Raw genomic sequence first — 26,873 nt, forward strand, 5'->3', positions numbered from 1 at the left:
ATGGGGCTGCGAGACGGCACTGATGAGACTGAGCGGCAGGTTCGAGCCCCGTCCCCTCCGGCAGCCAGGGCTCAGCAGGACTCCGGGGGGAAGAATGAACCATTACCATTATTAGATGACCATCAGTGTTGTTATTGCTAGGGAAGGCGAGGCAGCAGGGTGGTCCAGCAAGATGACCTTCCCGCCCTGGGAAGGTCTGGGGTCTCAGGTTTGATCCTCCCCCTCCTCCACCACCAGCCGCCGGAGCTGAGCAGGCCTCTGGGGATCAGTTGTTAGGTTGTTGTTGTTGTTGCTATTATCATTAATTTCGATTATTTTTATTTTATTATCATTATTATTATTAATGTGGCAGGTGAACCAGCAGGAGGGTTCTGCAGACAGACTCTCCTGCCCGAGGCTCTGAGCTCCCAGGTTGAAGCCCCAGCACCCCCGTCAGCCAGAGCTGAGCGGGACTCTGCTAAGACAGAGGGAGAGAGAGAAAAGATGTGTTTTTGTCTTTGAGCTGTCAGGGGTGTGCTTGTCTGTATGTAAATATGAACATCTGTAGACCGCAGTGCCGCCATTGGGGAAAAAGAAAGAAAAAAAAAAAAAAAAAAAAGCAAGGGTGGTCCCTGTCCCTCCACCCATGGGAGCTTCAGCCGTGAGTTTTCCAGCGCCCAGGGAGGGGCTCGACATAGATGAAAAACCACACTATCCCGGGGTCGGGCGGTGGCGCAGCGGGTCCAAAGCACGTGGCGCAAAGTGCAAGGACCGGCGTGAGGGTCCCGGTTGGAGCCCCCGCTCCCCCACTTGCAGGGGAGTCGCTTCATAATATTTTATTTTATTTCATTAATATTTTTTAATTTACTTATAAAATAGAAACACTGACAAAAACTATAGGATAAGAGGGGTACAACTCCACACTACTCCCACCACCAGAACTCTGTATCCCATCCCCTCCCCTGACAGCTTTCCTATTCTCTATCCCTCTGGGAGGATGGACCCAGGGTCATTGTGGGAATCAGAAGGTGGAAGGTCTGGCTTCTGGAATTGCTTCCCCGCTGAACATGGGCATTGACAGGTGGATCCATACCCCCAGCCTGCCTCTCTCTTTCCCTAGTGGGGAAGGGTCTGGGGAGGTGGGGCTCCAGGACACATTGGTGGGGTTGTCTGTCCAGGGAAGTCTGGTCGGCATCCTGATGGCATCCGGAACCTGGTGGCTGAAAAGAGAGTTAATATACAAAGCCAAACACATTGTTGAGCCATCATGGACCTAAAGGCTGGAATAGTGCAGATGAAGAATTGGGGAGGGGTGTCTCCATTGTGGGGAAAGCTAGTAGGTCTATTTTAGGTCTATTCCAAAGGGCCCATGGCTTTATTAGTTTTCCCCTGAGCCTGAAATCTGATATGCAGGTGGATCCAAGTTATTCTCTGGGGAGATGATGTCATGGCTGGAAAAAGGACCAGAAAGCTGGATCAGGGAAGAGAGTAGCTCCCTAATATGGGAAAGGGGTATAAATATTGTTGACTGTAAACCCCATCGATTTGATGTGATCTGGGGCCCATATTCAGCTTAGGAGCCTGTGTGACCTCTGCATCCCTCTAGATCTGAGCTCACAGTCTGTGGTCATGAGTAGGAATGTTCCAAGATGCCCCAATTTCAGGACCCATCTTCCTCAGGTGGAGCATAGAGTATGTTGTCCAGCCTCCCTTCTGTCTGTTCCAGGTCCCAGGTGGGGAGCTGTGGCCGGGAGCAGCCAGGACCCAGGAGCAGCCCCCCAGCACCCTGCCCTGCCCTCCCCTCCCCTCCCGGCTGCGCTCCCCCTGCCAGAGTCCCGGCCCAGACCATGGAGAGATCTCTGGTGAGCTGCCCACCGAGTCTTCTTCTCACTCGTCCTTCCGGAGGGCCCAGGGGTCCGTGGGGACGCAGAGGAGCGAAATGCCCCTCCCGGGACACAGCCCCCGGCCCCACCCCCAGGTGGCATGTGGCGCCCTGCAGGCCACGGGTCCTGAGGGCCGTCCGGGCTGAGTGGACGGGGCTCTGGGTTGTGCCGGGCTCTGGGTGCGTGTGGGGACTGGGGATGCCACCGGGATCTGTGTGCCTGGCACCGCGCGCTCCACCGCGGACGCCACTAAGCGTGGTCGGGGGATGGCAAACAAAGCGCTGGACTCTGAAGCACGAGGTCCCGAGTCCCAAGTTCGATCCCCGGTAGCATGTGGAGCAGAGTGACGTCCGGTGCTTTCTCTCTCTCTCCTCCTGTCTGCCTCACAAATAAAGAAATCTGAAGGAAAAGCAAGCTACTACTCACCCCTTAAAAAATATTCTTAACTTACTGCATATGTTTTTTTATTTTTATTTTTAAATTTAGTTATTATTCCCTTTTGTTGCCCATGTTTTTTTTAATTGTTGTTGTGTTTATTATTATTGATGTTCATTGCTGTGGTCATTGTTGGATAGGACAGAGAGAAATGTAGAGGGGAGGGGAATACAGAGAGGGGGAGAGAAAGACAGACACCTGCAGACCTGCTTCACCGCCTGGGAAGCGACTCCCCTGCAGGTGGGGAGCCGGGGGCTCGAACCGGGATCCTTACGCTGGTCCTTGAGCTTTGCACCACCTGCGCTTAACCCGCTGCGCCACTGCCCGACCCCCCAAATATTGCTTCTTTACCAGCTAAAACACAAAACAGATTGAGGATCCAGATCCTCTCTTCTTGCCCCCTGATGAAGCCTTTTTCAGTTATCACAGAAAGAGGGAGAGAGAGAGAGAAGAGAGACCCTCCAAAGGTCGCAGGTTCAATCCCCAGCATCATCATAGGCCAGAGATGAGCAGGGCTCTGGGAAAAAGAGGAGAGAAAGAGAGAGAACCAGAGCACCACACTCATTCATGCAGAGCCGTGGTTCGAACGTGGGGTCTCCGGCTCAGAGCTGAGAGGCTGTGTCCCCGGAGCGGGGCCCCCGGGCTGTCTGGCCGTCCCTAACTGTGTCTCCCGTGTCCTTCCAGGGGACGGTGTCTTTCGAGGACGTGACGGTGACCTTCTCCCGGGAGGAGTGGCAGCTCCTGAGCGCCACCCAGAGGACCCTGTACCGGACGGTCATGCTGGACACCTACAGCAGCCTGGCGGCCCTGGGTGGGTGCGGCGCCCGGTCCCCACAGGGCTGCCTGAGCCTCCCGGGTGCCCGGGTGACAGCTCCTTTGACTTCTTTTCCGGACATATCACAGTGCGCAGGGACCCAGGTTCAAGCCTCTGGCCCCCACCTGCAGGGGGCAGAGATAGAGGAGAAGTGAAGCAGGTCTGCAGGTGTCTTTCTCTCCCCCTCACTATTTCTGCATCCCCTCTCAATTTCTCTCTCTCCTAATTACAAAAAGGGGGGGGGGCAGTAGCGCAGCGGGTTAAGCGCATGTGGCACAAAGCGCAAGGACCGGCCTAAGGATCCTGGTTCGAGCCCCCGGCTGCCCACCTGCAGGGGAGTCGCTTCCCAGGCGGTGAAGCAGGTCTGCAGGTGTCTGTCTTTCTCTCCCCCTCTCTGTCTTCCCCTCCTCTCTCCATTTCTCTCTGTCCTGTCCAACAATGATGACAGCAATAAACAACAACAAAATAGAAAAAACGCCCTCCGGGAGTAGTGGGTTTACAGTGCAAGCACCGAGCCCCGGGATTCACCCTGGAAGGAAAAAAAAAAAGATTTTAAAATCTATCAGGCAGGGGCAGATAGCATCATGGCTCTACAAAGAGACTCTCATGCCTGGAGCTCCAAGTCCCAAGTTCATTACCCTCCCCATCAACAGCCAGAGCTGAGCAGGGCTCTGGTTACTAAATAAATAAAACTATTACTGTGCGGACATTGTGATACCTCCCTCAGGTAGGGCCGTGTACACAGCCCTCGTCTTAAAGAAAGCTTTTTACTGTCTTCTCTTTCACATGTTCTTTGATTATAATTTTTTTTTCTTTTTTTTTAAAAAACTTTTGCTCCTAATATTTATTTATTTATTCCTTTTTTTGTCCTTGTTGTGTTATTGTTGTAGTTATTATTGTTATTGATGTCCCTCTTGGATAGGACAGAGAGAAACGGAGAGAGGAGGGGAAGACAGAGAGGGGGAGAGAAAGACAGACACCTGCAGACCTGCTTCACCGCCTACTCCCTGCGGGTGGGGAGCCGGGTGCTCGAACCGGGATCCTTACGCCGGTTCTAGGGAGGATGCCATGATTTTTTGACCTAACACTGGAGCCAGTGCACTACCTCCTGGATCTCTGACTTCCTCTGATATATATGTTTCTCAACCAAACATTAAGTGATCAGCACTTGAATCTAAGCTTCACCAAGCCCTCAGTACTCGGGGCTCAGCGCTGTGTGTTGATGGGGCTTCCCAGGCCGTGAGGCTGAAGCAGCTGCTAGAAAGCTCTCTGTTCTCTCTCTCTCTCTCTTCCCCGCAGGGCACTGCGCAGCCAAGCCCGGAGTGATCGTCAAGCTGGAGCAAGGAGCAGAGCCGTGGACGGGGGCAGAAGCTCCCCCCCGGAGCCTCTCAGGTCAGTCAGCGCTCCTGGCCCAGGGGGGATAGAGATAGAGAGGGAGAGGGACATAGAGACCCCTGCAGGAGGCCAGGTGGAGGCATACCGGGTTAAGCTCACACATTACAGTCAACAAGGACTGGGGTTCAGTCCCCACCAGTCCCCACCTGCAGGGGGGAAGCTTCACAAGTAGTGAAGCAGGGCTACAGGTGTCTCTCTGTCTCTGTATCTTTCCCTCTCCTCTCAATTTCTGTTTATATCCAATAATAGGTAAATAAACATATTTAAAAGACTGGGAGTCGGGTGCTAGCGCAGCGGGTTAAGCGCAGGGGGTGCCAAGCACAAGAACCGGTGTAAGGATCCCGGTTCGAGCCCCCGGCTCCCCACCTGCAGGGGAGTTGCTTCACAGGCGGTGAAGCAGGTCTGCAGGTGTCTGTCTTTCTCTCCCCCTCTCTGTCTTCCTCTCCTCTCTCCATTTTTCTCTGTCCTATCCAATAACATCGTCATCAATAACAGTAACTACAACAATAAAACAACAAGGGCAACAAAAGGGAATAAGGAAATAAACGTTAAAAAAAAAAAACAAAGAAATGATAGCCTGTCATTGGTAGCCTTTATGCTATGTCCACCACCTCTCTCTCTCTCTCTCTCTCTCTCTCTCTCTTTCTGTCCTTCTGGCTTCAGACCCAGACAGGCAGAATGAGAGAGACAGAGCGCTCCAGGGCCGCCCACCTGGGCCTGACAGCCTGCATAAGGACCGGCTGAGCCCCCCTCCCCTCTCGGACACGTCGGCACAGTGGCATCCCCAGCACAGTCTCAACCATGGGCCCCCCCAGACGTCGCCCCTCAGGACAGCCGTCCGCTGGAAGCCCTCAAGTCCCCTGGCCACGCCGATGGCCGATCGGAAGACGTCCAGCCGGGGGCCCAGCCTTGCTTTCCCCCCGCGACCCGCCCCGAAGCCACCCGTCCAGAGACCCCGGAAAAGACCCCCGGGGGAGAAGAAGGCCTATGCGTGCGGCGAGTGCCAGAAGACCTTCGGCCGCAGGTCCAACCTCCTGGCCCACCGGCGCATCCACACAGGCGAGAAGCCCTACGTGTGCCCGCAGTGTCCCCGCACCTTCTGTCGGAAGGGCAACTTCACGGTCCACCTGAGGACGCACTCGGGTGAGAAGCCCTACCGCTGTCAGCAGTGTGCCAAGAGCTTCCGCTGGAGGGTCACCCTCAAGCTGCACCTGCAGACCCACACGGGCGAGCGGCCCCACCGGTGCGGGCAGTGCCAGAAGACCTTTGCCGAGATCTCGGGGCTCCGGAAGCACCTGCAGACCCACACGGGCGAGCGGCCCCACCGGTGTGGGCAGTGCCCCAAGACCTTCGCCCAGAAGTCCAACCTCACCGAGCACCTGCGGATCCACACGGGCGAGCGGCCCCACGTGTGTCCCGAGTGCCAGAAGACCTTCTGCTGGAAGTCCAGCCTCCAGAAACATCTCAGGACCCACACGGGCGAGCGGCCCCACGTGTGTGCCCAGTGCCAGAAGACCTTTGCCGAGATCTCGGGGCTCCGGAAGCACCTGCAGACCCACACGGGGGAGCGGCCCCACCGGTGTGGGCAGTGCCCCAAGGCCTTCGGCCAGAAGGCGCATCTCAAGAAGCACATGAACACGCACGCCCGCCAGAGGCCCGGGGGGGACCACGGGCAGCATCGGGCCGGGGACAAAGCCTACGGCTGCCACGAGTGTCCCCTGACCTTCCGCCTCAAGTCGCATCTCCGGAGACACCGGAGCGCCCACGCCGCAGACGCGCCCCAGCAGTGCGGCCAGTGTCTCAAGACCTTCGGCCGCAGGTCCAACCTCCTGGCCCACCTGAAGACGCACACCAGCGAGAGGCCCCACGCCTGCCACCAGTGTCCCAAGACCTTCAAGTGGAAGTCCAACCTCAACGTGCACCTGACCACGCACACGGGCGACCGGCCCTTCCGCTGCCCCGAGTGCGACAGGGGCTACTCACACCCGTCGGCCCTCAAGGTCCACCTGAAGGTCCACACGGGGGAGAGGCCCCATGCCTGCCACGAGTGCGGGAAGCGCTTCTGCTACAGGACCCACCTGCGGGAGCACCTGGGCACGCACACGGGCCAGAAGCCCTTCGCCTGCGCCCAGTGCCACAAATGCTTCACCCGGAAGCCGAGCCTCCGCAAACACCTGCAGATCCACTCGGGGGAGAAGCCCTACGAGTGTCGCGAGTGTCGCAAGACCTTCCGGTGGAAGTCCAACCTGGACGTGCACCTGCAGAACCACACCGGGGTGCGGCCCCACGCGTGCGCGCAGTGCCACAAGACCTTCTTCTGGAAGTCGCTGCTGCACAGGCACCTGAAGACGCACGGCCGGGCGCCGGCCGCCACGGGGAGGCCGTAGCCGGGGACATCGGGGACGGCGCTCAGGAACAATAGGAGAGACGCTGGCCGGGGAGTCGCACGTCACAGGGCATCTGAGGAAGGGGACGCACGGGCCGGGGACAGGCAGAAGGGTGGGGGGTGCGGGGTGGACAGCATCAGGGTTCTGCAGAGAGATCGGCCTGCCTGAGGAGCCAGAGACCCAGGTTCAGTCCCTCGCGACCACCGTCAGCCAGAGCTGAGCAGGGCTCTGGGCAAAACCAAAAAGGGGAAGGGGAAGGGAAGGGAAAGGAAGGAAGGGAAAGAAGGGAAAAGGAAGGAAAAGAAAGAAGACGCACAGGAGCGACCCCACGAATGTGCCCCCCTCTGCATCTGGCTTCAGCGATGCTGCTGGGCCAGGCCTGTGCTCAGGAATCTGTCTCACTCCCGTGGAGGGAGCAGGCGCTGCCCCGCCTAGTCCGTCAGACTCTCCAGCCTCTGGGTTTGACACAGAAATTGCGAGGGGAAGAGGAGGGACAGAGACAGGGAGATACCTGCAGCCCCCCCCCCCCCCCCCCGCTCCATCACTCGCAACGCTTCCGCTTCCCCACCCCCCGTAGGCGGGGGGAGCCGGGGGGCTCAAACCTGCATCCTCGGAACACGCACGCACACCCAGCTGCGTCTCCGCCCGGCTAGCCCTCGCTTCTTGGTTTGGTCTGATTTAAAATTTTCTCCCCTGCCTGATCTGTCTTTATTGGCCAGAGACGGCCAGAAATCCAGAGGGGAGAAGAAAGAGGGTGAGAGACAGAGAGACACCCGCAGCCCTGCGTTGCCACTTGCAAGGCTTTCCACCTGCAGGTAGGGACCGGGGTGAGGGTTGGGGGGGCCTCGAACCCGGGTCCTTGGGCACTGTTAACATGTGCGTCACCAGCCGGCCTCCTTAGTTTCTTTTTATTATTATTATCTTTTTATTATTATTATTTTATTCAAAAGACAGCCAGATATCAAGTGGGAAGGGGAGAGAGAGAGAGACCCCACCTGCAGAGGGAAAGCTTCACGGGTGGGGAAGCAGGGCTGCGGGTCTCTGTCTCCCTCTGTCTGCCCCTCCCCTCGCGATTTCTCTGTCTCCAGCCAAGAATAAGTCAACAAATCAACAGCCCCTGTCTTGCTGTCGTCAGAGCCTCCTCCTGTTTCCCCTCTCAAGACCAAAAAATTGGCCTCCCTCGTCCAGGGCAGCACAGGGCCAGAAAGGTGACACTATGACATTTTTTTTTTTTTGGGGGGGGGGGTCCTGAGACCATCACCCCCCCCCCCAGCACCCTCTATGCTCAAATCATGCCCTGGCTCACTGGCTCGCTCTCATGAGTGGACAAATATTTAGTGATGTTTTAAAATATATTTATCCCCTTTTCTTGCCCTTGTTTTGTTGTCATTATTGTCGTTATTGATGTCGTTTATAGTTGGATAGGACAGAGAGAACTGGACAGAGGAGGGGAAGACAGAGAGGGGGAGAGAAAGACAGACACCTGCAGACCTGCTTCACCGCCTGGGAAGCGACTCCCCTGCAGGTGGGGAGCCGGGGGCTCGAACCGGGATCCTTATGCCCGTCCTTGCGCTTTGCGCCACGTACGCTTAACCCACTTCGCCACCGCCCGACCCCCATAGTGATATTTTAAAAATTATTTTAGATTATATTTATTTATTGGATACCATCAGAAATCGAGAGGGCAGGGGGAGATAGAGAGGGAGAGAGACACCTGCAGCCCTGCTTCACCACTCAAGAAGCTTTCCCCCTGCAGGTGGGGACCAGGGGCTCGAACCTGGGTCCTTGCGCACTGGAATATGTGCGTTCAACCAGGTGCACCGCTCCCTGCATCCCTTTTTTTTTTTTCTGTATTTTTTTTTTTTTAAACCAGAGCACTGCTCTGCTCTGGCTGATGGTGGTGCAGGGGATTGAACCTGGGACTTTGGAGCCTCAGGCAGGAGAGAGCCTCAGCCATTTTGCTGTCTAGTCCCGCCCAGTGATGACTGATTTATTTTTTTAGATAAAAAAGATTTGATTCTGCACCGAGCCCCAGCAATAACCCTGGAGGCAAAAAAAAAAAAAAAAAAAAAAAGACTTGATTCCACTCAATTTGGGTTCAGAGAGAAGCCAAATTATAGGTGGGAAAAAAATCAAAGAGCCTCTGAGCGGTCCACAAGGTGGACTCTCAAGGCATTGGACTCTCAAGCGTGTGATCCTTGAGTTCAATCCCTGGTGGCACCTGGACCAGAGTGGTGTCTGATTCTTACTCTCCTATCTTTCTCATGAGTAAATGAGTAATAATAAGAAGAAACATAGAAATAGAGTAGTGATCATTGAAAAATACTCTTTTGGGGGGTCGGGCGGTAGCACAGTGGGCTAAGCGCACATGGTGCCAAGTGCAAGGACTGGCATAAGGATCCCGGTTCGAGCCCCCGGCTCCCCACCTGCAGGGGAGTCGCTTCCCAGGCGGTGAAGCAGGTCTGCAGGTGTCTGTCTTTCTCTCCCCTTCTCTGTCTTCCCCTCCTCTCTCCATTTCTCTCTGTCCTATCCAAAAACAACAATAATAACTACAATAAAACAAGGGCAACAAAAGGGAATAAATAAATAAATAAGGAGGCCCAGGGCCGGTGGTAGATAGCACAATGGTTCTGCAAAGAGACTCCCATGCCTGAGACCCCAAAGTCCCAGGTTCAATCCCTTACCCCACGATAAGCCAGATTTGAGCAGGGCTCTGCTTAAACACTAAAATTAAAATGGCCAAAAAAAGGGGGGGGGGCCTCCAGGAGCCGTGGATTCGTAGTGCAGGCACCGAGCCCCAGCGATAACCCTGGTGGAGAGAAAGAAAAAAAAGAAAGACACCTGCTTCACTTCTGAAGCTTTCCCTACTGCAGGTGGGGGACCAGGGCCTTGAACCCAGGCCTGTGCACGTTTTAACTAGTGCACTCAGCCAGGGGAGCCGCCAACCAGCTCCGTATTTCTCAAAAAAAAATTTTTTTTTTAATCATTTCTATTTATTTATTGGGTAGAGCTAGTCAGAAATCGAGGGGAAAGAGACAGAGAGACACCTGCAGCCTGGCTTCACCACTTGCAAAGCTTTCGCCCAGCAGGTCCTCGAACCTGGGTCCTTGAGCACTGTAACGTGAGTGCTTTAACCAGGTGCGCCACCACCCAGCCCCATGATTTTTTTTATTATCATATTTACAGAGACAGTGGAACAGGGAGAGAAGAGAGCACAGCTCCCGGGCTTCCCACTGTGGCCCCGGGGGTGGGGGGCCGGACCCTGGGTGGGCGCAAGTCAGAAGCCCAAACTCAGCAGGCGAACCATGGCACCAAGCCCTCGGATAAGTTAAGACCTGTCGACTCTCCGTCGCTAAGAAAGAAAATAAATCCAGGGGAAGCCATTCCAGAAGCCAGGCCTCCCACCTTCTGCACCCCCATCATGACCCTGGGTCCATGCTCCCAGAGGGATAAAGAATAGGGAAGCTGGGGCCGGGTGGTGGTGCACCTGGTTGAGCGCACATGTAACAGTGCACTAGAACCCGGGTTCGGGCCCCCGGTCCCCAGCTGCAGGAGGAAAGCTTTGCAAGTGGTGAAGCAGGACTGCAGGTGTATCTCTCTCTCCCTCTACCCTCTCGATTTCTGACTGTCTCTATCCAATAAATAAAGATATTTTAAAAAATAGGGAAGCTATCAGGGGAGGGGATGGGATACAGAGTTCTGGGGGTGGGAACTGTGTGGAGTTGTCCCCCTCTTATCCTATGGTTTGTGTCGGTGTTCCCTTTTTTCTAAATAAAAATATATATTGTTCTTTTTAAGATTTTTTTTTCATTTTTAAAAATTATCTTCATTGGATAGAGACAGCCAGAAGTCGAGAGAAGGGGGAGATAGGGTGAGAGACAGAGAGACACCTGCAGCCCTGCTTCACCATTTGCAAAGCTTTCCCCCTGCAGGTGGAGGCCAGGGGCTTGAACCTGGGTCCTTGCGCACTGTAACATGTGCGCTCAGCCAGCTGCACCACCACCCAAAAAAATAAATATATATAGTTCTGCTCAGTCCCCAAAGCAAAATTTGAGGATTGAACCACTGGGGGCCACAGGGGTGGACGCGGGCTGTCAGTCAAGCCAGAGTCCCTGCCTGGGGGTGTGTGTGTGAAACCAGATGGTGTGGGCGTGGCTTGGTGGCGTGGGCGTGGCCTATCCCACGGGGGCGGGGCGTGGGAACAGGCTTTTCCTGCTCCTCATGGAGCGATTTTTTGGGCCCAGGAGATGGGGGAGTGGTGATCCCAGGAGGTTTTGAGGCCTGAGGTTGGGAAGGGCCCTCCCAGGTCCAACCTCCAGCATCATTTTAAGGCAAAGCTGCATTTTTTTTTTTTTTTAAGTAAAAGAACAAAAAAATATATTGGTCCAGGAGGTGGCGCAGTGGTAAAACTTTAGACTCTCAAGCATGAGGTCGCGAATTCGGTCCTTGGCAGCACACGTACCAGTGATGTCTCATTCTTTCTCTCCTATTATTTCTCATAAATAAAATCTTTTAAAAAAAGTTTTTAAATATAATTTTTTATTATCTTTATGTATCTGATAGACACAGTCATAAATGGAGAAGGAAGGGGGAGATTGGGAGGGAGAGAGACACCTACAGCCCTGCTTCACCACTTGCAAAGCTTTCCTCCTGCAAGGGGGGATGGGGATTTGAACCCGGGTCCTTGAGCATTGTAACACGTACACTCAACCAGGTGCGCCACCACCCAGCCCCCCCCAAAATAAAGTATTAAGAGAAAGGATTGAGCTACTCAGGTTCCTTCCTCCTGCCGGTCCACTAAAGCATGAGGTATCGAATATCGCCACCCTTCAATATATTTAGGCTGAATGCCTACAGATTTCATACAGCTTGCTTTTAAGTTATATTCATTGACTAGAGACAGCTAGAATTTGAAAGGGGGGGATTAGAGAGGGAGACACCTGCAACCCTGCTTCACCACTTGTGAAATGGTCCCCCCTGCAGGTGGGGACTGAGGGCTTGAACCTGGGTCCTTGTGCACTGTGATGTGTGCACTTAACCAGGTGTGCCACCACCTGGCCTCCCTGCTTTATTTTTTTTAATTAATCATATATAATATATATATATTTCCCTTTTTTATTGTTATTGTCCATTGTTAGGACACAGAGAAATGGAGAGAGGAGGGGAAGACAGAGAGGGGGAGAGAAAGACAGACACCTGCAGACCTGCTTCACCGCCTGAGAAGCGACTCCCCTGCAGGTGGGGAGCCGGGGGCTCGAACCGGGATCCTCATGCCGGTCCTTGTGCTTTGCGCCAACTGCGCTTAACCCGCTGCGCTACTGCCCGACCCCTCACTTTCATATATTTTTTAATAGTCATTTAATACTTTCACAAAATTTTAAGACAGGAGCATCATTGTACAAATCTGCCACCACCAGAGTTCCATGTCCCCTTCCCTTCCACTGGAAACATCGGTCGTGATCCAAGATCAGATATGGGCTATTAGTTCGATACTATCTACCTATATTTGCTCTTTCTTCTTGGTCTTATCCCCATTATTTTCCTGGCAGTAATAATGATCTGCAGGGCAATTTCTCTCTTTTCAAGGTTTTTATTTATTCTTGAATAGAGGCAGAAATCGAGAGGGGTGGGTGGGGAAGAGACAGAGAGACACCTGCAGCCCTACTTCACCACTTGTGAAGATTTCCCCACCCGCTGCAGGCGGGGACCAGTGTTGTGGTCCGGTGTCGGGCTGCACCGTGGAGAAGAGAGAGGAAGAGCTTGAACCCGCGTCCTAGTGCACCTGAGCGCGTGCGTGTCCTTAACCAGGGGCGCCACCGCCTGCCCCCCCGAGTCTCTCTAATCTCCTTGGGAATCGCTGTTTGTACCCGACTCCCACTGCCGCCTCCCCCACTCCTGTTTCCCCAGTCCAGAGTCTTTTAGTCTCTGAAGCCGCATTTCTTGCTTCATAGTTTGACCTGAGATAAGGTGGGTTTGTTCCTCTCCCACTGGCTCGTGTCGTTGGCCACGCTTCAAGTTCAACCCAAGTTATGGCAAATGGAGAGTTAAAAACCACCACCTTGGTTCTGCCCTCCGAGTGGCATGCCGTGGGGTGATCTATGTTCCCGAGACCACCTTCCCGGGCACCCTCCTTCGATCCTGATGCCACTTCCACTTTACAGCAACACCAAAGGCTCATTTGGTCAGTTCAGGAACGCGGAAAAGCAAAAGCAAAAGCAAGCAAGCCAACAGAAGAAATGCAATTCCTGACCTCAGTAGTGAAGGCAAAATCAGTTCTCGCAGACCTCTGTCATACAAGTGGAAAGGTTTTCTGCTATCTTCCACCTTTATGTGTTAACGTTTAAAATTTTTTATTATCTACTTATTAGGTAGAGACAGGCAGAAATTGAGAGGGGAGGAGGGGAGACAGAGAGGGAGGGCGAGAGACAGAGAGACACCTGCAGCCCGGCTTCACTACTCGGGAAGCTCCCGCCCCACTGCAGGAGGGGACCGGGGGCTTCAACTGGGATCCTGGCGCTGGTCCACTGGTCCTACTGCTCTGCACTAGCTGCACTTCACCCGGAGCGCGATCGCCCTCCTCCCACTTTATTTACTCATTATTTTTTAAAAATCTACTCTTTACTTATTTTTATTATTTTATATATTTATGCATTTATTCCCTTATGTTGCCCTTCTTGTAGTTATTGTTGTTGTTATATGATGTCATTGTTGTTGATGTCATTGTTGGCTAGGACAGAGAGAAATGGAGCGAGGAGGGGAAGACAGAGAGGCGGAGAGAAAGACAGACACCTGCAGACCTGCTTCACCACCTGGGAAGCGACTCCCCTGCAGGTGGGGAGCCGGGGGCTCGAACCAGGATCCTTAGGCCGATCCTTGCGCTTTGCCCCACGTGCGCTTAACCCGCTGCGCTACCGCCCGACTCCCGATTTATTTATTTTTTTTAATGTAGTCTATACATTCACATAGGCTCCTCACCCAAGTGGCTTCTCATACGCAGGTCAACGTCTGAATAAACAGCAAATATGTTTATGATTCGTTACATTCAGATCCTCTCCTGCATGACTTGACTAGTCAGATGTCCATCGACATCTGGTTTAAAAAAAAAAGTTACTCGTATCTATCTATCTATCTATATATTCATTTCTTACGGGACAGACGGAGAAGTGGGGAGAGGAGGAGAGAGAGGCGTTTCACCGCTCGTGAAACATCCCCCCCCCCCCACAGGCGGGGACCGGGGGCTGGAACCCGGGTCCTTGCGCCCCGGTGTCAACGCGTGCGCTTAACCGGGGGCGCCGCCCGGCCCCTCTGGCCGTGGCTTACTCTCTCGGGCCGTCTCCTCCCCCGAGTGGCTCTTGAGATGTTTCTTGAGGCTGGACTTCCAGCAGAAGGTCTTGGGGCACTGCGGGCACTGGTAGGCCTTCTCGCCGGTGTGGACTTTCTGGTGGGCCTGGAAATCGCCTTTCTGGTAGAAGATCTTCTGGCACTCGGCACACTCGAAGGGCTTCTCGCCCGTGTGCGTCTTGAGGTGCAGGTTGAGGCTGGACTTCCAGCGGAAGGTCTTGGCGCACTGGGGACAGCCGTGGGGCCGCTCCCTCGAGTGGGTGTGCAGGTGCTTCTGCAGGTACGACTCCTGGTAGAAGACCTTGGGGCAGTGCGGGCACTCGTGGGCGCGCTCGCCCGTGTGGCTGCGCAGGTGGGTCTTGAAGTAGGCCTTGTCGGAGAAGGCCTTGGCGCACAGCGGGCAGGCGTACGGCTTCTCGCCCGTGTGCGTCTTCAGGTGCAGGTTGAGGCTGGACTTCCAGCAGAAGGTCTTGGCGCACTCAGGACAGCCGTGGGGCCGCTCGCCCTTGTGGCTCTTGAGGTGGCGCTGGAAGTAGGATTTCTGGTAGAAGAGCTTGCGGCAGTCAGGGCACTCGTAGGCGCGCTCGCCCGTGTGGCTGCGCAGGTGCATGTTGAAGTTGGACTTGTAGGAGAAGGCCTTGGCGCACAGCGGGCAGGCGAAGGGCTTCTCGCCCGTGTGCGTCTTGAGGTGCAGCTTGAGGCTGGACTTCCAGCAGAAGGTCTTGGCGCACTGGGGACATTCGTGGGGCCGCTCGCCCGTGTGGATCTTCAGGTGGGTCTTGAAGTAGGACTTCTGGTAGAAGATCTTGCGGCACGCGGGGCACTCGTAGGCGCGCTCGCCCGTGTGGCTGCGCAGGTGGGCCCGGAAGTACGACTTGTCGGAGAAGGCCTTGTGGCACTCGGCACAGGCGTACGGCTTCTCGCCCGTGTGCGTCTTCAGGTGCCTCTTGAGGTCCGATTTCTTGCAGAAGCTCTTCTTGCACTCCTGACAGTCGAAGGAGCCCTCCCCCGTGTGGGTGCGCTGGTGGAGCTCCAGGTAGGACTTCTGGGCGAAGGTCTTGTGACACTCGGGGCACTCGTGGGGCCGGTCGCGGACGTGGCTCCGCATGTGCAGGCGGAAGCTGGACTTCCAGCAGAAGGTCTTGGCGCACTCCGGGCACTCGTAGGGCCGCTCGCCCGTGTGGATGTTGAGGTGCCTCCGGAGGTCCGATCGCTGGTAGAAGGTCTTCTGACACTCGGTGCACTTGAAGGGCCGCTGGCCCGTGTGCGTCTTGAGGTGCAGCACGAGGTAGGACTTCTGGCTGTAGGTCTTGTGGCATACCTCGCACTCGTGGGGCTTCTCACCCGTGTGCGTCTTGAGGTGCAGGTTGAGGCTGGACTTCCAGCAGAAGTTCTTGGCGCACACCTTGCACTCGTAGGGCCGCTCGCCCGTGTGGATCTTCAGGTGGGTCTTGAAGTAGGACTTGTCGAAGAAGGTCTTCTTGCATTCGCTGCATTCGTACGGGATCTTGCGTCGGTGGAAGATCCTGAAAGCTGCAAGAGAGAGAAGAGGCGGGTGCGGAAAAGTTGGAGACCGGGGGCGGGGCAGAACCGGCGGAAGGATCCCGGTTCGAGCCCCCTGGCTCCCCACCTGCAGTGGGGAGGGTCGCTTCACGGGCGGTGAGGCAGGGCTGCAGGTGTCTGTCTTTCTCTCCCCCTTCTCTGTCTGCCCCTCCTCTCTCCATTTCTCTCTGTCCTAGGACATCAATCACTACAACAATAACCATAACAATAAAACAGGGGCAATAAAAAGGGAATAAATATTTTTTAAAAATCTAAAAATAAAGAGAGAGAGATCCAACAATAATGACAACAATAACAACAATTGGGCAGAGGGTAGACAGCATAATGGTTATGCAAAAAGACTCATGCCTGAGGCTCCAAAGTCCCAGGTTTAACACACACCCCCACCACTACCACCGCAAGCCATAACAATTAACAACAAGGGCAACAAAAATGGGAAAAATGGCCTCCAGGAGCAGTGGATTCACACCAGCCCCAGAAATAACCCTAGAGGCAAAAAAAAAAAAAAAAAAGACTGAAAGTGAATGGAAGGAAAAGCCTAGTGGGACATAAAACAATATTGTAGCATTTTATTTTACTCATTTTTTAAAAATACTGTTGATTTATTTATCATAGAACAGAGACAGAAATTGAAAAGGAAGTGGGAGACAGAGAGAGAGCGATACAGAGAGAGACCCCTGCTTCACCATTCAAGAAGCTTTCCCCCTGCAGGTGGGGACCAGGGGCTTGAACCTGGGGCCTTGTGCACTGCGGTGTGTGCTTAACTAGGTGCGCCACTGCCTGGCCCCTTTTTTTTAAATTTAATTTTATTTATTTATTCACGAGAAAGACAGGAGGAGAGAGAAAGAATCAGACATCACTCTGGCACATGTGCTGCCGGGGATCGAACTCAGCACCTCCTGCTTGAGAGTCCAAAGCTTTACCACTGCGCCACCTCCTGGAACACTGGCCCCATTTTTTATTTCATTTTTCTTTCCCTCCCATGTAACTCGGGGTTCATGCTTACAGCACAAGAGTTTACACACAGGCACCATTTCTAAGCCCCCCACTGCGAGTGTCTGCAAATCCCCCCTCACCTTCAAACTAGGGGCCCCAACTCCCTCCTCCCACTGGAGCCCTGCTCCGCTCTGGCTGATGGTGGTGCTGGGTATTGAACTTGGGACCTTAGAAACTCAGCTGTGAGAGTCTCTTTGCAGAACCAGGATGCAGTTGGTCCAACCATTAAATAAAATCTTTTTTTTTCCTCCTGCCTATTTCTACAATGATAGAGTGTGTGTGTGTGTGTGTGTGTGTGTGTGTGTGTGTGTGTATTCCAGAAACTCTCCTACTGATCCCCTGCAAGGAAAAATTTGTAAATTGGTATCTGGAACTGAACAGATGGTGGGACCGGGGGAAAGAATGACAGCAAAATTGCACAGATGATAATTGAGGTGAATAGGAGGGAACCAGGAACGGACTGGACTTGACCTGCATCTCTAATAAAATTGGATCTTTGGGTCTGGGAGACGGCATCATGGTTCTGCAAAGAGACGCTCCTGTTTGAGGCTCTGAGGTCCCAGGTACAATCCACAGCACCACCAGCAGCCAGAGCTGAGCAGGGCTCTGGTCTCTGTGTCTTTGTCTCTCTCTCTCTCTCTCTGGGTATCTCTCTTACTAAAATAAATAAATATATGTATATTGGACTGGAGTGATAGCATCATGGTTCTGTAAAAAAAACATTAAAATCTGGCGCAAAGCACAAGGACCGGCGTAAGGGACCCGGTTTGAGCCCCCGGCTCCCCACCTGCAGGGGAGTCGCTTCCCAGGCGGTGAAGCAGGTCTGCAGGTGTCTGTCTTTCTCTTCCCTCTGTCTTCCCCTCCTCTCTCCATTTCTCTCTGTCCTATCCAACAACAATAATAACTACAACAACAAAAGGGAATAAATAAGTAAATAAATATTTTAAAAAATACATTAAACCAGAGCTCAGCAGGGATCTGGTCTCTCTGTGTCTTTCTCTCTTATTAAAATGTATAAAAATATCGGGTTGTTGTAAAATCACCGAGGTGCTGCGAAAGAAAAAAAAAAAAAAAGCTCCTGCCCGAGGCTCTGGTCTCTCTCTTTCACTAAAATAAAATAAAAAAAAATAAAATAAAAAACAGTGAGGTTTACAATGACAATTCGTATGCATAGTAACTTGGGAGAGGGGCACAGGAGTCTGAGCCCTGGGAGCTCCCTGGTCTGGACTCGGGGGACCCCCTGGTGCCACGTGCTCAGCACAGCTGACACTCACAGGACACCCCCCACCCCCAGCCCCGCTGACTGACCTGAGAGGCTCCGGGGGGGAGGTTCTGCTACAGTCCAGGGCTCTGCTCCTTGCTCCAGCTTGACGATCACCTCAGGTTTGGACACACCGCGCCCTGTGGGGGGAGAGAGAATGGAGACCGTTACACCAAACGCTTTAGTTAGCTCCACAGACTCTGCAGGGTGTCCCCAGCTTCAAGAAATGAGCAGTGAGGGCCCTGGGGGGACGGCATGATCATTCTGCAAAAAATAGACAGAACAAATAATAAAGAATTAAACTGCTCTCCTCTCCTCTCCTCGGTCAACTAGGAGTATCAATGGAGACCACCTGGGACTTATCAAAATAGGACTCAAAACGACTGGGAACCCACCAGATCATCTGAGCACCCAGACACCACGACTCTGGCCAGACCTGCAGCTCTACCCAGTTGAGAAACTTCTCTAGAGAACAAGGAATATTAGGAGTTGGGTGGTGGCGCAGCGGGTTAAGCTCAGGTGGCGCAAAGCGCAAGGACCTGCATAAGGATCCTGGTTTGAGCCCCCGGCTCCCCACCTGCAGGGGAGTCGCTTCCCAGGAGGTGAAGCAGGTCTGCAGGTGTCTGTCTTTTTCTCCCCCTCTGTTTTCCCCTCCTCTCTCCATTTCTCTCTGTCCTATCCAACAACGACGACATCAACAACAACAATAATAACCACAACAATAAAACAACAAGGGCAACAAAAGGGAATAAAGATTTAAGAAAAAAAAAAAAAAAGGAATATCAAAGATCACCTGAGACTGCAACAGACGAGACTGGGACGACTTTGGGAACCCATCAAGTCGCCGGGGAGTGAGAACACGTGTGGCTCGTGAACAGAGAGGAGCTTAAGGAGAGATTCCTGGGCTAAAGTCCGTCTCTACTCCCAAGTGGCTGGGAACAGTCTGGAAGTTTGCTGGTGGAAGAGCCACCTCCAGTCTGTTTCACCAACAAAAAGATGGCTGAGGGGAGGAGAGGAGAGGACTCCCCTGAGACTCACCAAATGCAACCGTGAGTCTCCACTGCTACTGCCCTCAGAGGCTGGAGCAGCGGCGGGGAGGCCCTGTGCTGACACCGGGGGACAGAGAACTGACCAGGAATCTCAGGAGAAGAGCTACACCTCGGTGGCCTAGCAGTGGGGCTATGTGGTGGGAGCCTTTCCATCTTGTTCTCTTAATGAGAACATGGTGAATAGTTGCCTCAGAACCTACGGACTATAAACAGCACTTGTTTAGAAACCCACAGGGCCCAGCAGTGCAGCCTGGCTTGGCAGAGAAGCTGAACTGAACCCGCGTCGTTGGATCTTTGGGAGTCTCTTTGCATAGACACTGTGCTATGTCTCCCCCACCCTGCTTTATCTCTTGGTCAGGAGTGAGGGATTAAGCTAAAAAAAAAAACAACCTACTTAGAAGTAAAAAGCCTGCAGGCTCCCATAGCCTACAGGGAAGAAAAAAGAATAAAAGAGGCTTTAACAGCCACTGTGCTCCAAATCAGGGATAGAAATAATACTGAAACAACTGTTATTTCCACAACGGTGAACTCTTTAAGTATCTTACTCAGACACGAGTCAATCCAGGCAAGAGTGATCAGTGGACTGGAAAGTGCTGATGGAAGGGCCTCATAACACACTATAATGATGGTTAAACCAAGGAGAAATATTGGAGAAATGAACCAGGACAAACATCCAGCTAAAACCTCCCCAAAGGTAGAAACACACAAGAATGAGGTCAACATCCAAATGCTAGTTAAGGAATTTGACCCAGGAGTGAGGAAAGGCTTGTCATCAGAGATGCAGAAATAACGTATGAGTCTCTGAAAGGAAGCGCTATCTCGAGGTCATCAGAGAGCTGGAAACTGAAACAGCTGAGCTAAGCGCACAACTAGCTGAACAAGCTAAAACAGTGTCATAACAGGGAACAAAATAGCTGAACTACAGAAAACAACGGGAAGGGGAGAGAGACTAGAATAAATGAGGCCGAAAACAGAGTCAGCAAGACTGAGGATGGGTTAGAGAAAACAGAGAGGAGTAAAATCACAAAGAGAAAGTAAAAGATGCTGAAATGACTCGAAAAGAAATAATATAGGCACTATTGGCCTATATATACTATATTTATATATTATATTTATATATATATAAATATATGTTATGTTTATATATATTAAATATATACTATATTTCTTCCAGAGGAAGAAAGAGAGGGGGGAAGAGAGCATTCTTCAGGACATAATAGCTGAGCACTTCTCTAGACTAGACAACATCAAAGACATAAAGGTTCAAGAAGCCCAGAGGGTCCCAAACAGAATTAACCCAGACTTAAAGACACCAAGACATGTCATACTTAGATTGGAAAGAAAGGAATAAGGATAAAGAAAGGATCCTGAAGGCTGCAAGAGAAAAACAGAGTCACCAACAGAGGAAAACCCATAAGATTAGCAGTAGACTTCTCCATACAAACACTACAGGCCAGAAGAGAATGGCAAGATATCTATCGAGTGCTCAATGAGAAAGGCTTTCAGCCAAGACTACTATATCCTGCTAGACTGTCATTCAGACTAGATGGAGGCATCAAAACCTTCTCAGACAAGCAACAGTTGAAGGAAGCAACCATCACCAAGCCTGCCCTGAAAGAAGTTCTGAAAGGTCTCCTATAAACAGTCAGACCACCATAAACATGCCATATATCAGAACACTCTAACAATCTACAATAAATGGCATTAAAATATCTTCAATTTATAACATCAGTAACTGTCGATGGCCTGAATTCACCTACCAAAAGACAGAGTAGGAAGAGGGATCAGAAAATACAACCCAACCATATGCTGTCTGCAGAAATCCCACCTGACCCAACAAGACAAACACACTCAAAGTGAAAGGATGGAGAACTACCATACAAGCCAGTGGACCACAAAAAAAAAAAAGGGGGGGGGGCAGGCAGTGGTGAACTTGGACGAGTTAGGGATTATCACATGTCAGTCGTTGCCCTGTGGGGACCCAGTGCGACACCCACCCAGGGCCGTCAGGCTGCTGTAGGTCTCCAGCATGACCGTCTGGTACAGGTTCCTCTGGGCATCACTCAGGAGCTGCCACTCCTCCCAGGAGAAGGTCACCTTCACGTCATCAAAAGACACCGTCCCCTGGAAAGGAAGGACACGGGGGTTTGTGTGGGGGTGGTGGTGACTCAGTTAGGGACGGCCAGACAGCCCCGGGGTGGGGAGGGACAGAAACATAGCCTCTCAGCTCTGAGCACTAGGCTCCAAATTCAAGGAGTTAAGTCTGGATTCTCTCTCTCTCTCTCTCTCTCTCTCTCTCTCTCTCTCTCGGATATAAATAATTCACAGTCCTGGCACTGAGTCCCAGCAATAACCCTGATGGCAATAAAGATAAACATTTAAAGGGTAACTCAAGGGGAAAAAATGGCCTCCAGGAACAGTGGATTCCTAGTGCAGGTACCGAGTCCCAGCAATAACCCTGGAGGCAAAATAAATTAGGTTAAGAAGAGTATTTTTTAAGGGGTGAGTAGTAGCTTGCTTTTCCTTCAGATTTCTTTATTCGTGAGGCAGACAGGAGGAGAGAGAGAGAGAAAGCACCGGACGTCACTCTGCTCCATGTGCTGCTGGGGATCGAACTTGGGACTCGGGACCTCGTGCTTCAGAGTCCAGCGCTTTGTTTGCCATCCCCCGACCACGCTTAGTGGCGTCCACGGTGGAGCGCGCGGTGCCAGGCACACAGATCCCGGTGGCATCCCCAGTCCCCACACGCACCCAGAGCCCGGCACAACCCAGAGCCCCGTCCACTCAGCCTGGACGGCCCTCAGGACCCGTGGCCTGCAGGGCGCCACATGCCACCTGGGGGTGGGGCCGGGGGCTGTGTCCCGGGAGGGGCATTTCGCTCCTCTGCGTCCCCACGGACCCCTGGGCCCTCAGGAAGGACGAGTGAGAAGAAGACTCGGTGGGCAGCTCACCAGAGATCTCTCCATGGTCTGGGCCGGGACTCTGGCAGGGGGAGCGCAGCCGGGAGGGGAGGGGAGGGCAGGGCAGGGTGCTGGGGGGCTGCTCCTGGGTCCTGGCTGCTCCCGGCCACAGCTCCCCACCTGGGACCTGGAACAGACAGAAGGGAGGATGAGTGTGGGGACGGCGACACAGGGGACACTCTGAGGGGGGTGGGAGCAGCCACAGGTTTTAACTTTAAGAGAATTTGCAGTCTCCAGCCCCCCCCCATCCCCGTCTTTCTCTTGTTGATTTGCAACAACTCTTTACATATGTGGTTTTTATTCATCTGCTGGTTTGCTTTATTGCTGAGCTCTGGTTGATGGTGGTGCTGGGGATGGAACCTGGGACCTCAGAGCCTCAGGCAGGAGAGTCTTTCTTGCATAAGCATTATAGGACTTCCCAGGCCCTGTTGTTTTCTTGTTGATTATAAGAAATCTTTACATATGTGGGATTTTTTTTTTTCTTTTTCAAAATCAAAGCCCTGCTCAGCTCTGGCAGATGGTGGTGCTACAGATTGCACCTGGGACGTCAGAGCCTCGGGCAGGAGTGTCTTATTTTGCAGAACCCCTGTGCTGGCTCCTAGCCTCAGTAGTCCTAGTAATGGTATTACTGACCTTATGATTATTAATTCCCAAAAGCCCTGCTCAGCTCTGGCTGATGGTGGTGCTGGGGATTGAACCCGGGATCTCGGGGAGCCTCAGGCAGGAGACTCTTTTCTGCAAAACCATCATGCTGCCTCCCCTGTCCCACTAATAATAATAAATAATCGAATAATGATTATTATTAATAATTTCCCGCAAAGCCCTGCTCAGCTCTGGCTGATGGTGGTGCTGGGCACTGAACCCAGGACCTCAGAGTGTCAGGCAGGAGAGTCTTTTTTTTTTTTTTTTTTGCTGAACCATCTCGCTGTCACTGTGATCCCATTAATCATCATAATGATGATGATGATCATAACCTTATAGTGATTACTATACTTTTCCCCAGAGCCCTGCCCAGCTCTGCCTGAGGGCGGTGCAGGGGACTGAGCCCAGGTACGAGGAAACTCAAGGAGGAAAGTCTTTCTGCGGAACCATCACGCTGTCTCCCCAGCCGCCCTCCTCCTGCCCTTTCTCTTTTTTCCCCAGAGCCCTGCTCAGCTCTGGCTGATGGTGCTGGGGACTGAACTTGGGACCTCAGAGCCTCAGAAAGGAGAGTCTGTTTGCAGAACAGACTATGCTGCCTCCCTGGCCCTGACTTTTCTTGTTGATTTATAATCACTCTTTACATATGTGGATTTTTCCCCCCTCCCCAGAGCCCTGCTCAGCTCTGGCTGAGGGTGATGCAGGGGGATTGAACCTGGGACCTCAGAGCCTCAGGCAGGAGGGTCGTCTTCTTTGCAGAACCATGATGCTGCCTGACTGGTCCCATGAAGCATAATAATGGTAATAATAATCTAAGAACGATTGTTATTATTTTCCCCAGAACCCTGCTCAGCTCTGGCTGATGGAGGTGCAGGGCCTCAAGAGATTTTTGGGCAGGAAAATCTTTTTTCCAGAATGACTACGCCGTCTCCTCAGCCTTATAGAATGTTATATATATATTTCCCCCCCCCCTTTTTTTTTTTTTTTTTTTTTTTTTGGTAACCAGAACCCTGCCAGGTCTGGCTGCTGCTGGTGCTGGGGATTGAACCTGGGACCTCGGAGGCTCAAGGAGGAAAGTTATTTTGCTAAAGCATCATGCTGGCTCGCCTGTCCTAATAATAATAATAATAATAATAATAATAATAATAATAATAATAATAAGTTATTTTGCTAAACCGTCATGCAGGCTTGCCTGTACTACTACTACTACTACTAATAATAATAATAATTCTTTCTAACAACAATAATAATAAATCCTTCTTCCGGATCATCATCATAATAATAATAATTCCTTCTAACCACAATAATAATAAATCCTTCTTCCCGGATCCCTGCTCAGCTCTGGCTGCTGCTGGTGACTGAACCTGGGACCTCAGAGGCTCAGGCAGAAAAGTTATTTTGCTAAACCATCATGCTGGCTCGCCTGTCCTAATAATAACAAGTCAAACAACAACAACAACAACAATAATAAATCCTCCCCGGATCTCTGCTCAGCTCTGGCTGCTGGCGGTGCCGGGGACTGAACCCGGGTCTCCGGAGCCTCCGACGCCCCAGTCCGTGTGCAGAACACCCCCTGCGCCGTGCCTCCGCCCGCAGCCCCATCAACAATAACAATAATAATAGCCTGATAAGTATTATTTTATCTCTGGCTGACGCTGATGCTGGGGATCGAACCTGGGACCTCGGAGCCGCAGGCAGGGAGGCTGCGACCTTGCTGAACCCTCATGCTGGCTGGGAGCCTGCCCCAACAACAACAACAGCAGTAATAATAACAATAATAATAACAATACGTCTAACGGAATCCGCGTTTCTCCGGATACGTGGGGGAGCCCCGGGCCCCTCGGTCGGCAGCGCCCCCGCGCCCAGCCCGAGCCCCCCGGGCCCCGCTCCCCGGGCCGGAATGGGGGGTCCCCCATGCACACCTGGCAGGCTCCCCAGAAGCCGGCTTGAAGGCCCCAGACGTTTCGGGAACGCGGAAGCGGGAGCAAGATGGCGCTGTGCTTACGCAACATCCGCTTCCGGCAGGCGAGAGGCGCTGTCAATTAAGCCGGAGTCCCGTCCTGCGCGTGCGCGGGGAAGCAGTGGGCGTGGCCAGGGCTTCGCCAACCGGGGCGGGGTTATGCTTGGGGGCGTGGCCTAGCGCCAGTGGGCGGGGCCGGGCCGGCGATCTGGTGCTCCAGGCTGGTGATCAGAGATTTCTCAAGACCCAGGAGGTGGGGCGGTGGAGAGGGCGGGGGTGACCCCGAAACCCCAGGAAACTTTGAGGCCTGAGATTGGGAAGGGTCCCTTACCAGGTAGAAGCTCCAGCATCACCACAAGGCAGGGCTGTGGGTTCTTGCGGTAGAAGAATTAAAAAAATAAATAAAAATAAATTTTGACCAGGTGGCGCACATGATCAAGCACACACGTCACAGTACACAAGGACCCGGGTTCGAGACCCCGCCTCCCCACTTGCAGGGGGAAAGCGTCACAAGCGGTGAAGCAGGGCTGCAGGTGTCTCTGTCTCTATCTCCCCCTTCCCTTTTCAATTTGTTTCTATCCAATAATATATATATCCAATAATAAATATATATTTAATTTAGGCCAGGTGGTAGGGCACCTGGTTAAGCCACATATTGCCACACACAAGGACTAGGGTACAAGCCCCCGGTCCCCACCTGCATGGGGGAAGCTTTGACGCATTGACGCAGTGCTAAAGGTGTTTCTCTGTCTCTTTCCCTTTCTATCCCCCATTCCTGCAAATTCCTCTGTCCTATGAAATAAAATTTAAAAAAATTGAAAACATGAATTGAAAAATAATTTCTCGGGCTGGGGAGACAGCATTATGGTTTTGCAAAAAAAAAAAAAAAAAAAAAAAACTCTCCTGCAGGGCAGACTGTCATGCCAGAGGCTCTGGATTCCCAGGTTCAATTCCCCCCGGCACCACCATCAGCCAGAGCTGAGCTCTGGTTACAGAAAAAAAAAAAAAACATGTTCAGCGGGGAAGCAATTGCACCCCATAATGACCCTGGGTCCATCCTCCCAGAGGGATAAAGAATAGGAAAGCTATCAGGGGAGGGGAGGGGATATGGAGTTCTGGTGGTGGGAATTGTGTGGAGTTGTACCCCTCTTGAATCCTATGGTTTTGTCAGTGTTTCCTTTTTGTAAATAAATTTTTAAAAAGAAAAAAAAAAAAAGAAAGAAAATTATTTAAAAGACTCTCCTGCTTGGCTCAGGAAATGATTACTAAGGGCTGGGACGACAGGATTCATGGTTGTGCAAAATGACTTTCCTGCCTGAGGTCTCAGATTCAATCTTTTTTTTTTTTTAATTTATTTTTTTCACTTAAATTTTTTTATTCCCTTTTTTAAAAAGATTTTATTTATTGATTGATTAGAAAGATAGGAGAGACAGACATCACTCTGGTACATGTGCTGCCGAGGCTTGAACTCAGGACCTCACACTTGAGTCAAGCACTTTATCCACTGCGCCACCTCCCGGACCACTATTCCCTTTTGTTGCCCTTGTTGTTGTTATTGATGTCATTGTTGTTGGATAGGACAGAGAGAAATGGAGAGAGGAGGGGAAGAGAAGGGGAAAGACAGACACCTGCAGACCTGCTTCACCGCCTGTGAAGTGACTCCCCTGCAGGTTGGGGAGCCGGGGCTCGAACCGGGATCTTTGCACACTGTAATGTGCACAACCAGCCCCCCTCAAGGTTTTTTTTTTTCCTTCTTCTTAGAGAGTTTGAGATCAATGGGGAGTCGATTGTACAGAGTAACCATTGGAGGAATTGGGCAGTAGCTCAGCGAGTTAAGCGCAGGTGGCACAAAGCCCAAGGACCGGCGTTAAGGATCCTGGTTTGGGCCCCCGGCTCCCCACCTACAGGGGAGTCGCATCACAAGCGGTGAAGCAGGTCTGCAGGTGTCTGTCCTTCTCTCCCCCTCTGTCTTCCCCTCCTCTCTCCATTTCTCTCTGTCCTGTCCAACAACGACATCAATAACAACAATAAAACAAGGGCAACAAAAAGGAATAAATAAATATTAAGAAAAAAAAAACAGGCCTCCAGGAGCAGTGGATTCTTGGTGCAGGAATCGAGCCCCGGCGATAACCCTGGGGGCAGCATAAATAATAAAGCGGCAATGGGATGACAGAGGCAGACAGACCCCTGCAGACCAGCTTCTCCTCTCAG

At 52.3% G+C, this 26,873-nt stretch overlaps 2 protein-coding genes across 3 annotated transcripts in view; one reads left to right on the top strand and one right to left on the bottom strand.

Annotated features, from left to right (window-relative positions):
• LOC103115227 (zinc finger protein 250-like) overlaps positions 1 to 8,199 on the top strand; it is a 35,843-nt gene extending 27,644 nt beyond the window's left edge. Inside the window, exons 2-5 of one of the 2 annotated variants that reach the window (XM_060181577.1) lie at positions 1,706 to 1,841; positions 2,982 to 3,108; positions 4,411 to 4,503; positions 5,170 to 8,192. In XM_060181577.1, coding sequence (XP_060037560.1) covers positions 1,827 to 1,841; positions 2,982 to 3,108; positions 4,411 to 4,503; positions 5,170 to 6,893 — 1,959 coding nt within the window. In that variant the 5' untranslated portion in view covers positions 1,706 to 1,826 and the 3' untranslated portion in view covers positions 6,894 to 8,192. Of the gene's footprint in view, positions 1 to 1,705; positions 1,842 to 2,981; positions 3,109 to 4,410; positions 4,504 to 5,169 lie in introns of both variants that reach the window. The other variant, XM_060181571.1, reaches the window with a different exon arrangement.
• A 3,795-nt stretch (positions 8,200 to 11,994) lies between these two features.
• On the bottom strand, positions 11,995 to 24,696 carry LOC103115230 (gastrula zinc finger protein XlCGF57.1-like). The gene is made up of 5 exons (XM_016188943.2): positions 24,625 to 24,696; positions 22,055 to 22,190; positions 21,101 to 21,227; positions 18,102 to 18,194; positions 11,995 to 15,767 (listed from the first exon to the last, which is right to left on the bottom strand). The coding sequence occupies exons 2-5, from the start codon at positions 22,067 to 22,069 to the stop codon at positions 14,173 to 14,175; spliced, it is 1,830 nt and encodes a 609-aa protein (XP_016044429.1). The 5' UTR covers positions 22,070 to 22,190; positions 24,625 to 24,696; the 3' UTR covers positions 11,995 to 14,172.
• Between the last annotated feature and the right edge of the window lie 2,177 nt (positions 24,697 to 26,873).

This window comes from Erinaceus europaeus, chromosome 23, assembly GCF_950295315.1.
Source record: "Erinaceus europaeus chromosome 23, mEriEur2.1, whole genome shotgun sequence".
In the NCBI taxonomy this organism is placed as follows: domain Eukaryota; kingdom Metazoa; phylum Chordata; class Mammalia; order Eulipotyphla; family Erinaceidae; genus Erinaceus; species Erinaceus europaeus.